Consider the following 21,352-nt stretch of genomic DNA (forward strand, 5'->3'; position numbering starts at 1 on the left):
GTTAGTTTGATTTCCTGGCGCTTCTTTGCAAAACACCTTCGTCGCACATCACGCATCACGTGTCGACAACCCCTTGTTTCTTCAACCTTTGCTGACCTTCTTTTACCCAAACAAACCAAACAGCCGGACATCGACAGCGGCAGCCAGCGGCAACCAGAGGCAGCTAGCGGCAGCCAGCGGCAACCAGCGGCAGCCAGCGGCAGCCATGCATCAATACCATCCCATCCGGGACTTTTACCGGACAGCAGTCGAGCAGTATGCGGCGATGCGGAGCGCCATCGGCCCCCTGCGCCTGAGCAAGACAGAGCTCTTGGGCCTTGTTCTGCGCAAGACATGGCACGACTTTGCGCTGCTTCTCTCGGACCTGAGGGACGGCGGCTGGCGGTCTGTGCCTCTCGTTACGCTCCTCCTGGGCGCCGTGCTCGTCTTGGGCATCGTCGCCGCCAGACCCAAACCCGCACCGCCGTCTCCCCGGCAACTGGGCCTCCCCGTCCTCAAAGTCCCCAAAGGCATGCACAGGTGGGACTACCAGCGGCTGCTGCGGGAGGGCGCGCGGCAGCACCCCGGGACGCCATACGTCATCACGTACTCGGGGTACGAGTACACCGTGTTCCCGTCCAGCTGCTTCGACGAGGTCAAGCGGCTGCCGGTGGTGGCGGCGTCCATGGTCGAGTGGTACACGCACGTCTTCTTCCAGGGCTGGCGCTTTCTGGGCACCGACAAGAGCGCCGTGCACAAGACCATCGGCCTGGACCTAACGCGCGCCGTGCCGTCGCTGGCCGCCGCGCGCCGCGCCCACGCCGAGGCCGCGTTCGCCGCCGTGTTGGGGTCTCTCGGAACCGGAACCGGCTGGCATGCGTTCCCGCTGTACTCGACCGTGCAGGAGGTTGTGGCCAGGACCAACGCGGCCAGCTTGCTGGGGCCGGAGCTTGCGGCGGATCGTCGCTGGCTCGACGCGTCGCAGCGCTTCCCCATGGCCGTCATGGTGGCCGTGTTCGTGTGCCACGCCGTGCCGCGCCTGCTGCGCCCCGTGGTGTCGCTGCTGGCGTTTGTGCCGGCGTGGGGCCTGTACTGGTACATGCGCATGTTGCTGCGGCCCACGGTCGAGCGGGACCTGCGCGCGCAGCGTGGAGAGGCGGAGGGCAACACAGGCCCTAACCAGAAACCGCCAGAAAGCAAGTTCCCCGTTACATCATGGCTGACGGCGCGGTACCAAGGCGAGCGGGGAGGGAAAGAGCAGGGCGACGGCGCGCTGCTGATGAGCCAGATCCTGCACGACTACGTCGTCATCGCCTTCGAGTCGACGGCGTCGACGGCCGCCACCGTCTACTTCATCCTGGCCGAGCTCGTCAGCCGGCCCGAGCTGGTGCAGGAGCTGCGAGACGAGATCGCCCAGGCCGCGGACCTCGACGAGCTGCGCAAGCTCGACAGCGTCATGCGCGAGTCGTCGCGAGTCAACATTTTCAACTACCGTGGGTCTTGTCCCTCGTGAAATCATAAATCATAAATCACAAACCAGAAAGAAGCTGACATTTTCCAGTAACGCTCTTCCGCCGGCTGCAGCAGCCGGTGCAGCTGTCGCTGGGCCCGACGCTGCCGCGGGGGTCGCTGATCTGCGTCGACGCGCAGCACATCACGACGTCGGCGGCGCTGTGGGGGGAGCAGCCCGAGCAGTTCGACGGGCTGCGCTTCTTCCGGCTCCGCCAGCAGCCGGGCCACGAGGCGCTGCACCAGTTCACGAGCCTGGGGTCTGACGCGCCCGGCTGGGGCGGCGGCGCCCAGGCCTGTCCCGGCCGCGTCTTCGCCGCCAACACCATCAAGACGGTCCTCGCCCACCTGCTGGTGCACTACGACGTTGCGCTACCGCCGGGCGACGGCAAGCCCAAGCGCAACTCGATGCCCAACGGCACCATGGCGCCCGACATGAACGCGCGCATCATGCTCCGGAAGCGCGGTGGTGGCAGCTGAGCTGGTGACCTGTTTTGCGATCAGGGGTTGATTGTGACGTATCAAAGACTGAGGGGCAAATGGGATGGATATAGCTGAATGGACAATCAAGACTCTAACTAAAGAAAACACTGTTCGCCCAGTTGACATGTTTCTCCTCGCCCAGTTGATCAACAACGTAGTCTATCATAATACAACAGTAGCGCTTGCGCTAATAGTCCAAACACGGGTAAACCGTACTAGGAACAGTAGTAGGCACAGTACAAAGTGAACTCCCACGCGGCCTCCTTTTCCATTTCCAGTTCCAGCCCCTATTCGCCACTATTTTCAAAATCCAACACGCCATCGCTCTCTGCCGAGGATAAAAGGGACCAAGGATAAAAGGGACCGAGTATAAAAGGGACCGAGTATAAAAGGGACCGAGGATAAAAGGGACCGAGTATAAAAGGGACCGAGGATAAAAGGGACCGAGTTTAAAAGGGACCGAGTATAAAAGGGAAAAAAACAGAAGCCAAATCAAAATGGATACGAAAAGAAGAGACACTCCTCACACAGCCAGCCCCTCGACACACTCGTACCCCGGCAGCGACGCGTCCCACCCAACACAATGCCAACAACTCAGCAGCCCGTCGGGATCCACACTCCTCTTGACCTGCACCAGCCTCTCATACTTGTCCCCCCAGAACTGCGCCGCCCAGTCGTCGAGCCACGGATCGGCCTCGTTCGCATACGTGCACGCGTCCGGCCCCGCAGCACGGCCTAGAATCCGCGTCGCGTTCCTCAGCAGCTGCACCGCGCCCCTGCGCTGCGCGAGCGGCGCGCCGCCGTCCCACTGCGCGTACGCGACCACGTGCCACACGGAGCTGTACCACGCGGCCGGCAGCGCGGTATCTGCTTCGGCGGCAGGATGGCTCTGCGCCCAGCGCAGCGGCAGGTCGGCCATGAAGTAGGTCGCCAGCCCGAGGTCCGTCGCCGTCGCAACGAGCGCGCCGACGAGTGCTGCGCGTGCAGAGGTGTTGAGGAAGACCGACTCCGGCACGATGCGGCTCGTCGCGAAGAGTGCCGTGCTGACGGGCTCGGGCGTGGCCGAGGACGCGTTGATGGTCGCGGCCCAGTAGTCGAAGAAGGACGGGTAGGTCTGGACGGCTGCGGCGCCGCCGTGGGCGCGCGCGAAGGCGATGGCGGGCGCGAGGTCGGATTCGGCGGCCGCGGCGGCGAACGGGTTGACGAGGAACGACAGGTTGGCCGCGGAGGGCCCGCCCCAGCCGGCGCGGGTCCACGCAGGCGCGTGCTCGGCCAAGAGGGAGATCCACGGGTTCAGTGTGGCCGGCGTGCCGGGGAAGGAGATGATGGCGCTGGTGACGGGGCCGTCGGGCTCGGCGGCGTGAGTCGAGCTGAGGACGACGCCGAAGGCGCCGCCGCCGCCGCCGCGCAGCGCCCAGAAGAGCGACGGGTTGGTGCAGGCGTTGGCGATGCGGTGCTGGCCGTCGGGCGTCACGATGGCGAACTGCAGCACGCGGTCCGCGGCGAGGCCGAAGCCGGGGGACAGTACGCTGTGCCCGCCGTTCAGCGCCCAGCCGCCCGACGCGCCGACCGTCGCCGAGCTGCCGGCCGGGAAGGTGGCGTTGTGGGCGTGGGCGAACGTCATGGCCTCGGTCATGGTGACGCCGGCGCCGAAGGTCACGGCCTGTCGCGGGTGCGTGGCCGGCGGGCAGCCGTCGGCGACGAACGACGGGTGGAAGGCCGTGTCACGCAGGCCGCGGGTCCAGATGGCTAGCGACCCGCGGCGGCTGCTGCGCATGTTGTAGTCGTGGCCGCTGCCCTTGATGGAGAGGGGGGTGCCGGTGGCGCGGGAGTAGGCCAAGACGGCCTGCACGTCGGCGGGGCCGGTGACCTCGACGAAGTTGCGCGACAGCACGCCCTGGTTGCACCGCGCCGAGGGCGACGGCTTGGCCAGGCTGCCCTCGGTCAGCAGGCACTGGTCGGCCGGGTCGGCCACGCAGGCCTCGCCCTGCAGGTTCTGGAAGCCCTCGTAGCTGCCGATGCGGAAGTAGGCCGACGGCAGCTGCTTCTTGAGCGCTGCGCACGCCGCCCCGTTGGGCTGCGAGAAGCACGAGTGCGCCAGCGGGATGCTCGTCTGCAGCCTGCCGCTGAGTGTCGTGTTGAGCTGGGCCAGGGACGAGTTGTGGCCGGCGAGTGCCAGCCCCGGCAGGAGTGCTGCGCCAAGCCCGAGGGCGAGGAGCAGAGGTGGACGAGACGGTCTCATTGGCGGATGGTGTCGTCTATCTACAGGCGGTACGTCTAGAGTGTGCCCGTGTTCATCTCGCACGTCTGAGTGGTGCTGCAGCTTCTGATTCAGGGGGCACATGTGCGCTTGGAACTCGAAGCCGAGTCCGCTATCGCGGCCTTTTGTGCTGCAGGCGCGATCATAGCTGCTCTCGGTCTAGTCTCTGTTATGGCGTCTGGTGATGGACGGCCACCGTGACTCAGCCATTTATATTGGCCTTCTCTACCTAGGAATCTGCCGGGAATCATCGCCTGCCTAAATCCCACGCTTGGTCCTTTTCCCGAGTGGCAGGTAACTGGGTAGTACCGAGCCGTCTTTCGTCGATCCGATCTTACAGCGGCCCGCCCCCAACGCCGATGCGCATTCCGATTGGGCCGCCGGCAATTCGACGTCGGACCTGTCATACTCGCCAGCGAAAATTCTGCCTTTCGGCCCTCTTTGTCTTACCCGGCTTGCATTAAGAGGCGCAGCTTCCCTTCACATTGCTTTCGGGAACGATCCAGGCTGTGTGCAAGTCGTATTTATTTTTATCTATGCATCAGCAGGCTGACTAGCATAATGATATCCGAGGTCAGGGGTGTTCTTGAGGACTGATTTGATTGGTGGGATTGTTTTGCGAGGTATGGTTGAAGGAGTGGGCGTGCCATGTAGCCGTGCTTGGCACGGCCATAAAGGAGCTCGCGTCATATGAGAAGACAACCGGGCAGTCACCAGAGAGTGTCTAGAAACGAGTATTCTTCGGCATTGCGTGGCGCTGTGAAAAGTCTTTCGTTTGAAAGGGGTTTGCAGGCGTGCTAAATCCTTGACTGGCATTCATGCGCTCTTTCCTTGTTGTTTAAGGCATTCTTGGCCCTTGTTAAATTTCTTAGACCCCCCCCCATACTAATATTGGAACTCGATCAAAGTGAAAAATGTTGAAAGGTAGAAAGAAACCTGCCTAGCCAGTCCGCCCCTCGCCCCTCACATCTGTTATTCACGTCTAGGATAAAGTCTCAAGCGTTAGACAAGTATACTTCTGAATAAATACAATTCTAGTGTGTCATAGACGTGGGCATCTGTAGCCGCCGAATGGTCTTATCGAGGATCAATGAAGATCCTCAGACCAGTGCACGCAGTAGTGCAGTTTTTTTATAATAATTAACTACCCGGCTGTCTCTGCTTAATTGCCCTGCAGTAACTGTAATCGAGCAGTTTGTCATGCTTGTTTTTGTTGCTTTTCCCTGCCTCAGTTGGCGGGTCGCGAGACCGTTTCGGCATCGCTAGTGTGCAAAAGAAAAATTAATTATACTGTTCGTGGTATTTAGGCTAATACCACTTCTAGCTTGCCTAGAGGGTGCGTAATAGTACTACTTGTTGGAGGGTTAATGGTTCTTCTTATTGCCTCTGTGAATCTACAAAATAAGCTACCTGGCAAATCAGGAAGGGGTCGCTGAACGGTGCCTCCGGCGGCCCCCCGGGGGCGCCGGAGGCGGGCTGCTCGCTGCGCTCGGTATTCCACGACTTAAAGAATATGCGAGGGCACGGAGGGAATGCATGTGCGTGTATTGCTTTCTATGGAAGCTAAGCTATCTACGCGTGGGCGGAGAATCTATGTGCGGGGGATAGGCTGGATCTGCAGGGGCCAACCAGTGCCCCGGGCTAGGCCTGGGCCTAGCACAAAGAATCCGAGGATTATCCGATCGACCAGTCCTTAGAGCCCATTTCAACACAGACGAAAACCGGCCAATCCCCGTGCGAGAAACTTTCGGCACCTTCACGCTAAAGTAGAAGAGACAGCCTCTCTACGCCACCTCTGGCTCGCAAGCTCGCCTACGGCGGCTCCGTTCAGCTGAAAAGGAAGTGGCCGCACAGATCTGGTTTTGGGGACATGGGCGCGAGGCCCGTGCGGCTCCCGTGATTAGCACGTGAGCCTACACGTGACTCCCACCACCTCCCTTTCTACCTAAAGGGCGGTCACCAATATCGCTATTCCAACACAAACTCCAATTTTCGTTTCAAAGCCCTACCTACTACCGAGCCGGCAGTCACCTGCATTTGATTTCCACGTAAGAACGTTTACTCTCGACTTCGTTAGGGATGCAAGTGAGGCAAAAATAAAAAATTTAACGATCTGACCCACACCCGATTTGAACGGATAACCTTTCGATCTGGAGTCGAACGCGCTACCATTGCGCCAGCAGGCCTGTTGCTTATTGGTGAAGATTCGATCAACTCCACGGTCGATCAACGCCGGCGGCTTGGTTTGCCACGTTTTCCACGACTTCTCTTCTTCCGCTTGTGGTTTGAGGTGTTGTTGCGATCTCTGAAGCCTCGTTGCAGGTTCTATCGGTAACTATCGCGCACTGCTTGCACGCGCCGCATCATCGCTTCGCCAGCTGGGTCTCGAGATGCGGCCTATCGCCTGGATTTTAGCCACTCTGAGCCCTTTTCAAGCCAAGTCGGCATGTTCGTCATTCAACGCATACTGTCGTCTGGAATTGACCCACTTTTCATGGAATTGGACAGGCCCTGGTTGACATGCCTCTGAGCTTCCTTCATTCTTTGTTATTTCCTTCAATCTTGACTCGGAATGTCCTCATTTCATTCGGAATGCCCTCTTTCGGGCTGATTACAACGCCTCCCTTGCCTTCTCTCCACGAGTATAAGGAAGCGTTCTTTTCTGTACTTTTAGACCTATTGAGCAGACAATTCAATGCGCTGTCAACCTCGATCGCGTGCAACACATACCTTCAAACAATGTGTCGCCCACTTTTGAGCCACTTTTGAACCACATTGTCAAGTCACATACCTGCATATCCCTGCATATCCCTTCATTCGTTACTTTCAGCCCTGATCCCTTTTTCCGGGCTCCCGGACTTCCGAATGCCCTCTTTTTCTCCCTTGCTACGGCTGAGTCCCTTACGTAGTACGACTGAACAGACTGTTGAACCGTTTTCTTGTCCTTTTCTTGGAAGCATAAAAGGCCTTCTTTCCTGTATTATTAGATTGGGGGGAGACAGATAATTGAAGACCCTTCAAGCCACTGTCAACTTTGATCACGGGCCAGACAATGCATATCCCTCCATTCCTTACTTTCAGCCCTTTTTTTGGGCTCCCGGACTTCCGAATGCCCTCTTTTCTCTCTTGCTTCGTGCGGCTGAGTCCCTTACTTCGTGCGTCCGAGTCCCTTACTTGGTACGGCTGATCAACCTGCTGAACGGTGTTTTCTTTTGTCCTTTCTGAAGTAAAATAAGCTACCTGACCAGTCAGGAAGGGGTCAGCTGAACGGATGCCTCCAGCGGCGCCTGCCGCGGGCTGTCCTCGCTTCGCTCGAGGGAATGGGTGGCTGGGCCATTTTACTAAGAAATTAGTAAGGACAACCCCGCTTTGTGCTATAACTCGTAGCCAAAGGTAGACTCAACTGTGTCAACTGTATTAAAAGTAAAAAACACAGGAGAGTCATCACAACGTAAACAGCATGGTGTTGAGGCAGAAAAAGTCGATTCTGCTATCTAGGCTACACCCGGAACCAGCACCTCGCCGGCGTCAACACGGTGCTGGTAATCCGCCGCACTCGAGGCACTTGTAACGTCATTCTTGACCTAGATTTGGTCCAGGGCAAAAGGAATGTCAAATACTAAGCCCTGTAGACTAGTAACGCGTGAGACAGCCATGTAAGCCCTAAAGAGAAATCCCACTCAGAGATATCAAGCACAGCCCTATCAAGCGTAGCTCCCTGTAACTTGTGAAGCGTGATGGCGTACGTAATAGCAACGGGGAGCTGACGGAGAGCAGGCCGCATTACCGCTCTGGAAGTCTCGCAAGGACTCTGCCCGGCTGAACTTCGGGATACGGATTTACAGCTATTCTAGCCCCTCAACACCAAAACAAATTCTCGTGATAATTCGGTGTTTCGATGTTCATGGTCTAATTGTTGGATTTCTAGGGGGGCAAGCCCCCTAGGACCCCTAGTGCCTGCGACGCTCTTGGCCTGCGGCGCTTGGAGCCTACGGCACTTTCCTTCATACAGCTTACGCGTTATATCTACTAATTGGGAAATTGCTCCTTCCTGACACAACCACGACACAGCAAAGCGGCATTTCACGGTCTAACCTGTCCGAGGTTCATCCGATCGACCAGTCCCTCGAGTCCATTTCGACACGGACGAAAACTAGCCAATCGCTGTCCGAGAAACTTTCACGGTAATATAGAATACAGCCTCTCTACGCCATCTCTGGCTCGCAAGCTCGCCTACGGTGGCTCCGTTCAGCCGAATAAGAAGGCTTTCATTCGTGTATAACTGACCTGGTTTAACCAGATAATTCAATGCGCTGTCAACTTCGACTACGTGCAACACGGCCCGACACTTTGAAGGCTGGATGTATTACAGTGCCATGTAATTAGACATGGTCATCCCACAGTTCAACCTTCAGGGTGAAATCAATGATAGCTAATTAGATATGGTAATGTAGGTATGCAATTCTGCCTCGGATCGGGGTTCGTTGAGCAATATCAATGAACACACCGACATCCCTTCATTCCACCTACCACTCGTTCAAAATCTAATTGTCGTTATTCCTACAACTCTAAACCAGCCGGTTCTTTTGTAAACTGCGCCAGGCAGCTGCCAAAATTGTCTGGGCCAGGCAGGTGTGTTGTTAACGGAATGGCTGCGCCAGGCAGCGAGTTCTAGTATCAATTAATCAAGACAATGAATCCATCCCAGTCCCAAAATCTCAGCTCAGAGTTAACAGATGTTCCCCCTTCCTACCCCCCCCCCCCCCTCCCTCTCTCCGGTCTAATTACCGCCCGCCCGAGCGTCCGCGGGCCGGAAGAATCCTGCCGCTCACCAGGCGCCGCCAGCCATCAGGAAGCAGGATCTCGCCGGTGGCAAGCAGGCGCTCCCCGGGGCGAGCGGCCGCGCGGCCGAGCTTGACGGGCGCTGCCAGTCGATGTATATCTTGCCTCGGCTGGCCAGCGCGCAGCGGGTGCGCACGAGCTCGTCGTCTTCCTTGAACAAGTCCCACTTGATCTGCCGGGGGCGCTTTCTTGACGGTGTCGACGGCGCTTGCGCGGCCTCTGGCTCACGTCCTGAGCACACTCTTGTAGTCGTCCACGTCTTTGCAGCTGTCGAGAGTCACGCCGCGGTGATTCCTCGAGTCCAGATCCAGCACGTGCTCGACTCTGACGCTGGCGACCATGTTGCCGTCAGCATGCGTCTCCAAGTCGTGCGTGATGATCTGGTACGCGCAGATGGCCGCGCACGTCGTGTCGCGGTCGAACGGGTCGAACTCGTGGTCGCGCCGTCGTCTCGTGGTTTCATATCGAGCCGCTCGGCTAGGTTGAAGTCTAACATTTTGAACTTTCTCGTCTCCGGGTCTACCCCACACTACCTGCATTAAAGTGGTTGTGGATGATGCCGTAGGTGCGGTTTAGCAGGTCGATGGTCTAGGATGATAATGTCAGCGCGGGTCTGTCTGAGAACCAGTGGCTGCTGTGCTGTTTTGGAGCGGATTAGTGGAGGAAGAAACGAACCGCAAGCAGGTTTCTCAAGTCGTCAAGCATGAACCGGCGGCCAGTCTGGGGCGGTGGCTCGGGATTCCCATGAGACAGTGAATCTCGTCCCAGACGGCCTCGGCGTTTCCGTCGTTGATATAGTACTTGAAAACGGCTCGAACCACGGACCCCGGCGCCAATTGATAGCTGACGAGGCCTGTTTGCTTCCCCAGCCGATCTGGCTCGGTGAGTTGCCACCAGTTGTTTTTTCGTTTGGACCGAATTACTGCGCCGCTCGTCCCAGTCTTTTCTCCTGCCGTCGCTGACAAGACCAAGGCCGCGGCCGCGGCTGTTGCTTCCAAGGGCAAGGAAAACCTTCCTACTCCTAGTTCTGTCGACGCAATCGGAAAGAGACGAACCAGCCCTAGTCGGCTGGGCAGGCTGGAGACAGACATGGACGAGAAGCGTGCGTGTTGACCATACATGGCAGTCATTGGAAACGCACAGAGTGTGTGCCCGTGTGGTCTGAGGAAAGCGGTGGCAAAATCCCAGGCTGCCTTTCGTTCCTGGTGTTCTATAATCGTGCCTGTTGAGCGGGCACTCATGACCTGTCTGCGTGCCGGACACGGACACTCATAATTAGCCAGGACTGATTCGCTCTAATTTTTGGCGTGCGTGACAAGTTAGTATAGGTTCCGCTGAGCGGACTGGGCTCAGAGCGGGCATCTCAAGGAGCAACCTACTTCAAACTTTTCATCCTCCTCCATCTCTTCTCTTGCATGGTAGTGTCTGCCTTGACATGCAGATCGATTTAACTGTAGCTCGGGTGTTTAAACAGCGTTTGATTTTTCGCCTCGTAATAAACCTTTCCCAGAAAATCTTGGAACTGCCGGTTTCATTCTGTTCTAAGCATAAACCAGCCCCCGAGAGACTGAGATAAGTACTGTAGGCCTCGCTGCGTGAGCATGAGAGGGCATGACTAATGAGGAGGCCATCGTGGACCGTTTGGCAGATTATTGGCCGGAGGTACCCTCAGACGACGGCTGCCTTGTGCGGGGAACACTCAAAGTTGGAGCAGTTCCCCGGACATTTATCAGGCGCTGCAACCTTTTGTGCGGTTCTTAGAGTTTCCCATTGAGCAACCGCACCGACACTAATTAAAGACTCCCAATTAGGCACCATGAGCATCTCATTCAGCTGGGCCCAGAGCGGACTCAACAAGTCCAGGTTTGAAGCGTACACAAAGCTCCTGAGACTGCGAAATGGCGGCCAGGTCGAGGAATCGTCCGACTTCTCCGAGCGGCCCGACGATGACATCGAGCTCGCAGATCCGAGCGACGGCGCCGAATCTGTCAGAGTGCGCAACCTTTCGCACGTGGAAAACAGCAGGCTGAAGAGGACTTTCCTGGAAAGACTGTCTGAGCTCGTGGCGAATTCCAAAGGCGGCCACCACGTCTCGGCGGCCTTGATGGTCGAGTGGCCCGATCGCGTCGACGTTCTTGTTGCGAGGAATAGCGGCTTCAAGCCCGACGATCCGAGCGTCCGGATGCTGGAGAAGCTGTCATCAGGACTGAGGGAAATCTCGAGAATAGGTCTTGCAGGTCAGCTAGAGAGATTCACTCCACCAGAATGAGATTCGCTCCACCAGAATGACAAGCTAAGCTGATTTGCGACATGAAATAGATTCTGAAGCTTCCACCGTAGCCGAAAATCTGTGGACTTCTCTAGTGGAGTGGTATAAACCCCGGTTGATGGACTACATTGTGCAGGCCAAGCTCGCTTTGAAGAAGTGCAACCTCGATGGTCTCACCGGCGACTCCTCGACATCGCAAATCACGGGCCCTCAAGTCCAGGCCTCTCTTCTTCCATCCAAGCTCAAGGAACTCTACGATGCTCTGAACAACACGCCCCGGCTGTCGACAAAGACTGGGCTCGAAGAAGTGATACTCGTCGCGTATCATATTTGCTACCTCTACCCCGAGAGCGAGTTTGAGCGAATAACAAAAGACAAGTCAGGAATCAGATCGGCCAGGAATGCGCTCGGGTTTCTAGGCCGTTTTCAGTCTTGCTTCAACACCTTGATCAACGCCACGGAAAGGCTCTCCAACTTCGAGGGCCTCCGCATTGTCCCAGTTACGATTCAGCCCAACAAGCCACAGAGCAAAGCTCCCGACGCCAGGTGGTCAGCTGTCGAGACATTCGCCTCTCTGAACCTCAGACTTGACGACCAATCGGTGGAAAAGGTCATCGGATCCGGGAACACGAAGAGCAAGGACACATGGACAAAGGGGAAGCTTCTGCAGAAATTCGACAAGTTCAAGTCATCAGTCTCGGAGGTGCACGCCGAAGTCCAGCTCGTTCTGGGCCTCGCCCAGCACAGCCACGTCGGCGGCGCCGTGTTGCGCTACATTGGGTGCAGCAAGCGGAGTTGTTTTCTGTGCTCCAAGTTTGTCCATGGCTACGGATCGTTCACAACTCGGGGATCCCATGGCAAGCTTTACAACCTCTGGTCTGTGCCCGAGGTGTCGGTCATTTCAGACGCGGAAGCTGCGCAGCTGGCTGCCGCTGTCGGCGCCGCCGAGAAAGCAATGCGGAACCTCATCCTGAACAAGAAGAAAGACCATCTGGCCCACGCCGCTGAATCCACCGTTGGCGGCTCCTCGGTCGCAACTGGAGTCCGGCAGTTTGGCGACCAGCACTTGATGGACCTCGTCTCCCGGCACCTCGAATCCCAGCGTGAAGCTGCCATGGCGCGGAGCACAACCACCGACAACGGAGAGACCCATCTCGACGATATCAGAGAGGAACCGCCAGAGTCTGACCTTGGGCCCCGAGACGAAGGTGCAGTCCCAGATCCAAATCAGGCGTTGACGGCTGGAGAATGTGATATCTGCGAAACCGAAACGACCCGCCGCTGCTCCTTCTGCAGCCGAGACTGGTTCTGCAGCGCCAAGTGCCAGGAAAAGATGTCCATGTACCACCTCGTCAAGTGCTCGGCGCGATCGCTGACGACAGCCGACATCCTCTGCCGCGACGCCATCGCCGACGAGATGCCCTCGGACCCGCAGACGCGCGACGACTTTGGCTTCTCGCGGTGCCGCACGCGGCACGAGGAGTCGCACCTGCTGGGCATGTACCGGGGGATGGTGGCGTTGTCCGACGACGTGCACGCCAACCAAGTTCACGAGTGGCGAGTCGAGGGCATCCTCGCCGACAAGATTGACGAGTTCTACCTCAAAATCCCCGAGCGCTACCGCGGGTCCTACTACCCGTGGTTCGCGCGCAACAAGCACCTGCTCGACCCGGCCGTCCCGCCCATCGACACCGCCGGCAAGGACAACCCGCTGCTCCGCGCCATCGAGCTGGCGAAGCCCTATCTCGACGCGGCCGACCGGGACAAGGACTTCCGCGAGCTCGAGCCGCCGGCGAAGCGATACTGCTTCGTCTTCTTCGCCATGGCGCTCGAGACGTCGCGGCCCAACCCGGGCTGGGAGGAGCTCGACATGTGGTACGACTTTGGCTTCGCGACGTGCGCCGACGAGTACGACGAGGGCGGCCTGGGCTCGCTCTACAACCGGCTGCTCGGGGGCAACAAGTACTTTGAAGACTACAACCGCAGCCTGGGCATCGCGCCGGACCGCAGGATGCCCAGCCAGCAGCCCTGCCCATTCTCCGACTTCTGGCGTGCGTGGGAGGCGCGCAGCCTCCCGCGGCTCTTTGACAGGTACGGCTTGGGTGGGGGGGGCCCACATCTGCGGCACTTCCTCTCGTTCCCGGCCGGCAAGCCGCGGCCGTCGGTGTGGCGGCTGCGGCACATGCTTGCCCTCGACGACAACACCCCGCTGGGCGGCTTCCCCGAGATTGAGGCGGCAGCGCGAGAGTACGGCTTCACGCCGGCCGTGGATGCGCGGACCAAGATTGAGCTGTTGCAGTTCTACAGGAAGTTGCTAAACCGGGGAGACGCGCTGGAGATCCATGCGGCGAGGGCCAAAGGCAATCTGCTGGAGTATGCTGAGAAATGCCTGCCGGACATTGACGGGAGAGTGAGGGAAGTGCTGAAGCGGCTTCGATGAAGAATCACCTTACCTAGGTATTTATTTAGGAGCGAGCTATTAGGACAGTATTAGGACAGTATTAGGACAGTATTAGGACAGTATTAGGACAGTATTAGGACAGTATTAGGACAGTATTAGGACAGTATTAGGACAGTATTAGGACAGTATTAGGACAGTATTAGGACAGTATTAGGACTAGATAAAGATACGTCTGATATTCCAGTTAAAGCCTCATGGAGAAGTTCGGAGTCCTAATAGAGAAACCTAAAGGCCTCTAGAATTCTCTAGGCCTGGTATTGCTCGTTAAATCCGCATTATATGGGCGCCGGTTCCTCTGGTCTTGCGACCCTATATGAAATTGAGTATGTGGCCTTACGCGATTCCTGGAGGGCCACGATGCCATCTCCAAACCATACCGTCTTCCATAACCGCTCAAGGTATGATGATAGCATAATCTGCTGAGCGCCGCAGTGGATGGCCTCTGGCCACGCCTGATGGATGCCGCCGTGAGTTGACGAAAATCCCACCATACGTCGGCCGTGCCTCCTCTAAGGCGTTGGCGTATGTCATTCCATTCTTGCTCTCGACCACGAGGTATAACGCAGCTCGCTTGTCCTTGTGCTGACGAAAAATCAGGCTGGAACTGAAAAAGCACCACCCCAAAGTGCTAGTAGTTGCCGCAAGTCCAGGACCCCTCTAACCTCGAGTTGGTCGTGGCAGCCCCGGTAGGAACCGGCTGTAGAACTTCGTCTTTGCAGGTAGGCCGCAGAAAACAGCGTAGCGGGCTAACACCTGTCTATGAGACAGGGAGGTATCATACTTCCGGGACAGTTTGATTTCGGTTGACTGACCCATGGAGCCGTCCCGTACAAACTCTATCAACGTGGACATGTGCTGGGGGCCAACGTCTCGCTGGGGGCCAACGTCTCTCCCTGTGATATTTGCCAAGTTCTCCATGTGACCAGCGAGAGAGTGACTGGCCCAGGCCTCAAGGATTGTCGCTCCCTCGAGCTCTGCCTGGATAACTGGACACTTTTCGATAAAACGTTTAGGCCGAACTGTAAGGATTGAGGCCTTCGAGATGTTTGAAAGCCCCCACGCTGACAAACATTCAGAGATTGGATTGTATTACAAGACCTCTCATGAATTGGTAGCATGGTGCGTTTGAGAAGACAACGGAAAGACCCGAGTCATTTTTGTCGCTCTCGCGCCAAGAACCTGACAGCTCTCGAACCGGGCTCGCCGGGTTACTAGCCGTCTTCAAAACAACACTGGACCTCAATTTTCGTAATTTGGGATGTTGACTCGCTGACCTACAGTATAGTGCGTTCCGACATTACCACTCGGGATTATTTGCCTAAACTGTGACACATTGCCCCCTGCTGTCGCTGCGACGCTCAAAATTGCCAAGGTGCTGGCCGTGACTCTTTCTGTCATCGGCAGCAGGGCCAGAGTCAGCGCCCAGAAGTCATAGGGTTAGAAGTCAGCACCCGGGCGCCCGAGCCCGGAAGCCGGAAAGGGCTGCACATCCAATGCATACGTAAGCCAGAAGTGGTGAAGCGCGGGTAAAGCTCCGAAAGGCACACAAAGTCATGCTTAGCATCTGATGTTAATATATCTTGAAGCTTGTCAGTGCGGGATCGAATTAGTACGACCCGAGTGCCTCTCAGGCTCTGCGACGCGATGAACATGGACCGACGGGAGCTCGGGAGTTGGCGCGAACAAAGGTGGAGAGGACCCTGGACTGCAGGGCGCAGTGACCAACAAGGTCTAGAGTTTCAGGGTTCACGCGCTACAGTCTATTGGGCCTAGTCAAGATCCCCCACCCCCCAGGTCTTAGTGGGAGAGGACGCGCAAACCTTGTGACGGCGGTGACAAGACATTTATTTACGTGATTGAGTGCCTCGAGATTGAGGACCGCGCGTCTGGTATGCCAGGTCGCATTTGCTGATCGGGCGGAACTTGAGCCCGAGCGGTTTGATGCCCTTTTCGTCGTCCACTCCCGAGGGCCCTGGGACTGCCCCGACGTCTCGGGAGCCCAGGTAATGACGCGAGATTTTGCTAAATACGCCTTCCCCACGCGGAAAGGCCTGGACCAGGAGCCCATCGGCTATGACGGCACCCTGCGTCTGCACCTCGACGTCATCTGTCCCGTGCCAAGCAGTTGCGCCTTGGGATAAATAGGCCTAGCCCCGTTTTTTGCTCCTGTAGCGCATGTGAATTTGGGAGGAATCGACCCCTTTTCTTGCCTGGTCCGCAAGATAGCAAGACCAGACGGAAGGAGCGAGATGAGAAGGAATCTGCTTCTCTCGGCGAACCCCATCTGGTAGGGTGGAAAAAGGGTCCTGTTGGAGGGAGGCAGGCATCGTTCCTCATTGGTCGCCGGTGGGTGATCGGCAGGATCGGCAGTGGGCCAGGGCTCGGCGACCTCACGAAGGTGCTTCCAGCCCGCGGGAGACTCGTAGAAAACTGGAGGACCTTGGCGATAGCGAAGCAATCTGCGGAGCATTGTGGGTGGTTGCGTTGCCTCGCTCGCGTGCGAGGGGTCCAACATGCACATTCTTACAGCACACACTCCGTACACTACGGCATTTTGTTGTTCCTACTGCGCATACCGTCCCATTTTCCCCAAGCAGGTTAGGGCGATGCGCACCTCTGCTGCGACGCTGCACTGTAGGGAGAGCTGCCTGCTGAGACCTCGGATCGGCCCTCGAGCTAGTCGGCGTGGACTGGGTGTGGAGGCTTGCATTTCGATTAGTCTAGACCTGAACATCTTGGACGCCGCAAAGCACGAAGATGCCTTCCTCGGTGAATCAGACTTCCGGTCACCCCAAATGATGCCCCACAATTTTACCCTACACAGTACGGCCCGGTTTGTGACAAACTCTCCGGTAATTCCTCGCAAACTTATCGAGGCAAGAGCCGGCGAGGAATCCGAGACCCTTGGTCAAAGTGAAGGAAAGCTGAGGTGCCATCACCAGCGTGAGACCAGCCGCAGAGGCTAAAACTGCAGCCTCTCTGCACAGTGCAATAAATTTGGCTCGGTGCGCACACCATTGCCCTGGGCAGTATCAAGCGACCTGGCGGGAGTGTGGTTATGTAGGCAGTTTCCGCGATATTTAATTTTTTTTTCCGAAACCCGGCAACGCGACGGCTACACTTAGATAAGCACAAATCGCCTGCACTCCATACCGAAATTGCAGACGTACGCGGCCGGTACTGTGTAAGGTGGCCCTTCTTCCCCGGCGGTCGGTCCAGACCCAGAGCTCCTTACTACAGTGCCTCGTGTGTCACAACCGTAGGTTACGTAAGGTAATCCGCGGTACGGACTGAAAGAGGACCCAGGGTCGCAGCGGTGGCAGCTGCTAACGTGCCTCACAGTGCCGCGCGCAGGTTCGGGTCATCCGCCCGCGGGGTCTTAGCGCGGTCCCGTCAGACCCGCCCACAAATTTCAGGTGTCCCTCGCGACCTCCTCCACTGCTTGTCTTTTTGTTTCTCTCGTCGTCGACCTAACCCGCCACCCCACACCGCGTCTCACCAAACTCGCCCGACCTGCTCTTTGCCGATGATACGATATTCTTGAACAAGCGAACAAAATGGCGAGCCCGGTGGGGGAGGACAACTGGGTCGACTTTGTCGACCACCAGTCTCGCGAAGCGACCGATTTCGAGAAGCGCGTGAATGTCGTCGAGAGCTTCCGTCGCGCGGTCTCGGCCGAGCCCGGCAGCATCAAGGTCTGGATGGCATATTGCGAATACTTTTGGTCGCTGCACATAGACTGCCAGGCCAATAGCGATGCAGGCTGGCCGCTCGAGGAGCAGCTGGTCGGCCAGGACACGTTCACCATCAACGCCGCGCTCAACCTTTGGCAGGAGGGCTACGAGGCCGTACAGTATCGCATCGGCGACAGCCACGAGCTATGGGACCGCTGGGCCTCACTCGAGCTGAGCCTACTCCGCCAGCACCACACCGAAGCCGCCATCCGCAGAGTCTCGCAAATCTTCAAAACCCGCCTCGCGACGCCGCATGCGACATGGGACACGACGTCGCAAATGTTTTCGAGCTTCCTTACCGAGTATAAGAAACCGGCATACGAGTTCGAGATGCAACAGGTCACCAAGGACTCGAGGGACGCGAAGCGCCTGTATGAGCTGCGCGACCCATTCGAGATGCGCCTGCAGTCTGCCGCCAAGTCGGGGGACGCTGAGCCCTCCAGAAACATTCTCATTGAATATCTGGACTGGGAAATCAGGCAGACCAAAGCGAGAAAGGACGCACTCACCAACTTTCGCATTTGTCTCGGTCTGTTCTCGCGCGCCCTGACGGGCATTTTGGTATCCCACGAAGCCACCTGGCAGAACTACATCGTTTTCACCTCCACCTCGCACTCAGACGTCAAGTCCGGAAGATCCAAGATCCCTTTGAGTGTGCTGCCCAACACCCTTGATGTCCTTCAGGGCGCCGTGCGTCACCTTCCTTGGTCCGGGCCCACCTGGGCGCGCTACATTCTGGCCGCCGAGGAATCGGGCCTGCCATTCGCCGACATAGAACGGATCAAGCACGCCGCGACGAACAGCGCCCAACTCGACCGAGACGGCATGACTGGCGTCTTAGACATGTACTCGGCCTGGTGCGGCTATCTAAAGCGCACTGCTATGGACCCGAACGCGACTGAGGAGGCGACCGATCTCGCCGAGGTGGGCCTGCCGTCAGCACTCGAAGACGTCAAGCATTGGGGGAAGAGAAGATACGGCGACGCATACCAAGGCGACCCCAATTTCCGACTGGAGAAGATCCTCATCCAGTTCTTGACCGAGAAGAAGGACGATGTCAGCGGCGCCCGCGCCGTTTGGGAGCAGCTGTCGACGATAGAGCTCCACGCTAAGAGCTACGACTTTTGGCTTTCCTGGTTTCTTTGGGAGATGGTGGTCTTTGCTGCTGCCAAGAGCAAGATGAGGAGCCCTACGCCCACAACAAATTCCCAGGGCTTGAGAATACCATCGTACGCCACTCGCGTGTTCGAGAAGGCGCTGAAGGTTTCCTCTCTCGACTGGCCGGAGCGCATCATGGACGTCTACTTACAACACTGCAATGACTACGAGTTGGCGGAGACGTTGCGTGAGGCGCAGGACACAATCTACAAAAACAGGAAGAGAATTGCCAAGCGCCGGGAGAGAGAGGCGGCCCAGCAGGCTGAGGAAGCGCGGGCCGCGTTCGAAGCTCAGGCTCTGACGGAGGCCGCCTCCCACGACCAGAATATGGAGGATTCACCCGAGGCCGACACATCGTCTGGACCCAAGCGCAAGCGAGAGCCTACCCCTGTTGACGACGATGCCGGAAACAAACGGCTCAAGAACAGTATTCTGTACGGCGAGGGAGACGAAGTGAAGCGAGATCGGGAGAACACATCGGTCTTCATGGCCAACCTACCCTCCGACGTCACTGTGACGAAGGTCAAGCAGTTCTTTCGCGGATACGGCCACGTCAACAATATTGACCTCCAGAAACAAGAAGGGGCGCCGCCAGTTGCTCTTATTGAGTTTCGTTCGCCAGACGATGCCCAGTCAGCAATGCTACGGGACGGCAAGTACTTCGGCAGTCAGGTTGTGCAAGTGACGCCTGCCACCGACTGCACTCTCTATGTCACCAATTACCCTCCCGAGGCCGACGAGCAGTTCATCCGCGATCTCTTCAAAGACTGTGGAGCCATCCATAGCATCCGCTTCCCCAGTCTGAAGTACAATGCCAGGCGTCGGTTCTGTTATCTGACCTTCCGCGACCGCGGTGCTGCAGCACTGGCAACCAAGCTCGATAGAAAGTCGCTCGAAGGCGGCAAGTACAAACTGCTGGCCAAGCTCTCGGACCCAGCTGCAAAGCAGCAGCGAAATGGGGCCCAAATTGAAGAGCGCGAACTCCACGTGTTGAACCTGCCGCGCTCCACCACCGAGGATGAGCTCCACGGCCTCTTTTCCAAAGCTGGTACGGTTGTTAGTGTTCGACTGCTCAGGAACAGGGTCGGTGTGAGTCAAGGAGCCGCGTTTATCGTCATGTCGACAAAGGAGGAAGCCCAAGAAGCCATCAAGCTCTTGGACCAACTTCTTTTTGGGCATCGCGCCATCAAAGTCGAGCTTTCGAAGCCGGTCTCGCAGAAAACCTCCATCACCATACGCCACGGCAGCGAGGGGTCGCCCGAAGCAGGCTCGCCTGCTGATCCTGCTGCACGCTCGCAGTCCCCAGGAGCCACGTCTGGCGGGCCCACGCCAGCCGACATCGCTGCCCGCACCATTGCCGTGCTCAACATTCCCGATACTATGAACCCTGCCCGAGTCCAGTCCATGCTGGCACCCACCGGGACCATCGCGAAGCTGACTCTACACGCGAAATATGGGGGAGTGATTGTTGAGTACGTCGACGCCCAGACAGCACGCAAGGCGGGACTTGCAATTGAAGGTATGGTAGTCGACGGTGGTAAGAAGCTACACGTCGATACCGTCGCAGAGCTATTCCGCCAGAAGGGCGAGGTGCGCGTCGACCGCATCGACCAAGAGCCGCCCAAGAAGACGAAGAGTGCGGCCGAACTCATGCCGCCGCCGGCTATCCGACGGCCGCCTGTGCTAGGCCGCGGCGGAGCGAGGCGTGGGCTGGGCTTTGTTTCACTGGCCAAGAAGGAGCCCAACGGAAGCGCTACCACTAATGGCGGATCCAGCGGTAGCGGTACGGCTCCCACGGGCCAGGCCTCAAAGTCCAATGCCGATTTCAAGAAGATGTTTCTCGGTTGATTGAACGGATGGAACTGGATCGAGAGCGGCGGGCATTGTATGGCATTGTGTAAGACTATGATACCACCGCCAGGAACTACGCCTGGCGATTTACCATGAATACCCCTTGATGTTGTCAGTAATCCGGCGTCGGTCAGTGCACGGTCAGGGGTGGGTATTGTGCGCTGTGCATGGTCATAGAAGTTTGCTGATCCCGAAGGGCAGGTCGTGATGCATTTTGAGGTGCTAGGATCTCTTTTTATAGGGTTAGTACAGGGATACACCAGTCGGCCGGGCTTTTTCTCTGCCTTGCATCATGGTATTTCATGGCTTGACGCCACTATTCTAGACGACTTTTTTTGGTCCTTTACTTTCGGCGCAGTTGGATACAGACCGCCTTGTCCTGGTTACCCTTTGGGCTTTTGGAAGCTTCGCAAGGACGCACGAGTCGAATTGTTATCCCAGGACAAGATTGCTAACACACTCATCAAGTCTCGGTCTACACACAGGACTCTGGGACAATCATCGGGTGTGCTGGGGGATCTTGACCCGCGTGTCTAGCTATTTGTTGGGTTGCATATATTGGGCCACTTCGCCAAGGACATGGGATGACACGGAAGAACATAGAGAGACGTGGAGGTTACACACCTGTGCCTTCAAAGGGATTAGGTCAGTTCATTGACGATATGGGGAGTGCGTTTGTTCACTCTGGGTCTCTTTGGGGGAATCAGGCAGGCAGGCGGTGCGTTGACAACAAGGAGGTTGCCTTCGCCTTTGGAGGGACCCAGGAAGTTGCTGGGACTGCCTGCCTTGCTGTATCCTCGGGACGT

General features: G+C 57.4%; 6 protein-coding genes and 1 non-coding gene across 7 annotated transcripts; 4 read left to right on the forward strand and 3 right to left on the reverse strand.

The window, feature by feature from the left end:
• Nucleotides 1-205: 205 nt before the first annotated feature.
• B0T26DRAFT_669415 (cytochrome P450) lies at nucleotides 206-1,968 on the forward strand (the record flags this gene model as incomplete). The annotated part of the gene is made up of 2 exons (XM_060439045.1): nucleotides 206-1,472; nucleotides 1,541-1,968. 2 exons carry the CDS (start codon nucleotides 206-208, stop codon nucleotides 1,966-1,968), a joined length of 1,695 nt encoding a protein of 564 aa, XP_060301831.1.
• A 526-nt stretch (nucleotides 1,969-2,494) lies between these two features.
• Nucleotides 2,495-4,213, reverse strand: B0T26DRAFT_632951 (uncharacterized protein; the record flags this gene model as incomplete). The annotated part of the gene is made up of 1 exon (XM_060436490.1): nucleotides 2,495-4,213. The coding sequence occupies one exon, from the start codon at nucleotides 4,211-4,213 to the stop codon at nucleotides 2,495-2,497; it is 1,719 nt and encodes a 572-aa protein (XP_060301832.1).
• Nucleotides 4,214-6,345: 2,132 nt separating this feature from the next.
• Nucleotides 6,346-6,417, reverse strand: B0T26DRAFT_t37. Its single transcript has one exon. It is a non-coding gene; the product is annotated as a tRNA-Trp (tRNA).
• Nucleotides 6,418-9,059: 2,642 nt separating this feature from the next.
• Nucleotides 9,060-9,778, reverse strand: B0T26DRAFT_745057 (uncharacterized protein; the record flags this gene model as incomplete). Its single annotated transcript, XM_060444500.1, has 4 exons — nucleotides 9,060-9,261; nucleotides 9,302-9,523; nucleotides 9,597-9,661; nucleotides 9,749-9,778. The coding sequence occupies 4 exons, from the start codon at nucleotides 9,776-9,778 to the stop codon at nucleotides 9,060-9,062; spliced, it is 519 nt and encodes a 172-aa protein (XP_060301833.1).
• Nucleotides 9,779-10,889: 1,111 nt separating this feature from the next.
• On the forward strand, nucleotides 10,890-13,782 carry B0T26DRAFT_745058 (uncharacterized protein; the record flags this gene model as incomplete). Its single annotated transcript, XM_060444501.1, has 2 exons — nucleotides 10,890-11,310; nucleotides 11,393-13,782. 2 exons carry the CDS (start codon nucleotides 10,890-10,892, stop codon nucleotides 13,780-13,782), a joined length of 2,811 nt encoding a protein of 936 aa, XP_060301834.1.
• Nucleotides 13,783-17,360: 3,578 nt separating this feature from the next.
• B0T26DRAFT_736079 (uncharacterized protein) lies at nucleotides 17,361-20,543 on the forward strand (the record flags this gene model as incomplete). Its single annotated transcript, XM_060443276.1, has 1 exon — nucleotides 17,361-20,543. The coding sequence occupies one exon, from the start codon at nucleotides 17,361-17,363 to the stop codon at nucleotides 20,541-20,543; it is 3,183 nt and encodes a 1,060-aa protein (XP_060301835.1).
• A 105-nt stretch (nucleotides 20,544-20,648) lies between these two features.
• Nucleotides 20,649-21,270, forward strand: B0T26DRAFT_1413 (uncharacterized protein). The gene has a single exon (XM_060433401.1). The coding sequence runs from the start codon at nucleotides 20,754-20,756 to the stop codon at nucleotides 21,081-21,083; it is 330 nt and encodes a 109-aa protein (XP_060301836.1). The 5' UTR covers nucleotides 20,649-20,753; the 3' UTR covers nucleotides 21,084-21,270.
• Nucleotides 21,271-21,352: the final 82 nt, after the last annotated feature.

Source organism: Lasiosphaeria miniovina (assembly GCF_030549165.1).
Source record: "Lasiosphaeria miniovina strain SMH2392-1A chromosome Unknown B0T26scaffold_1, whole genome shotgun sequence".
NCBI lineage: Eukaryota > Fungi > Ascomycota > Sordariomycetes > Sordariales > Lasiosphaeriaceae > Lasiosphaeria > Lasiosphaeria miniovina.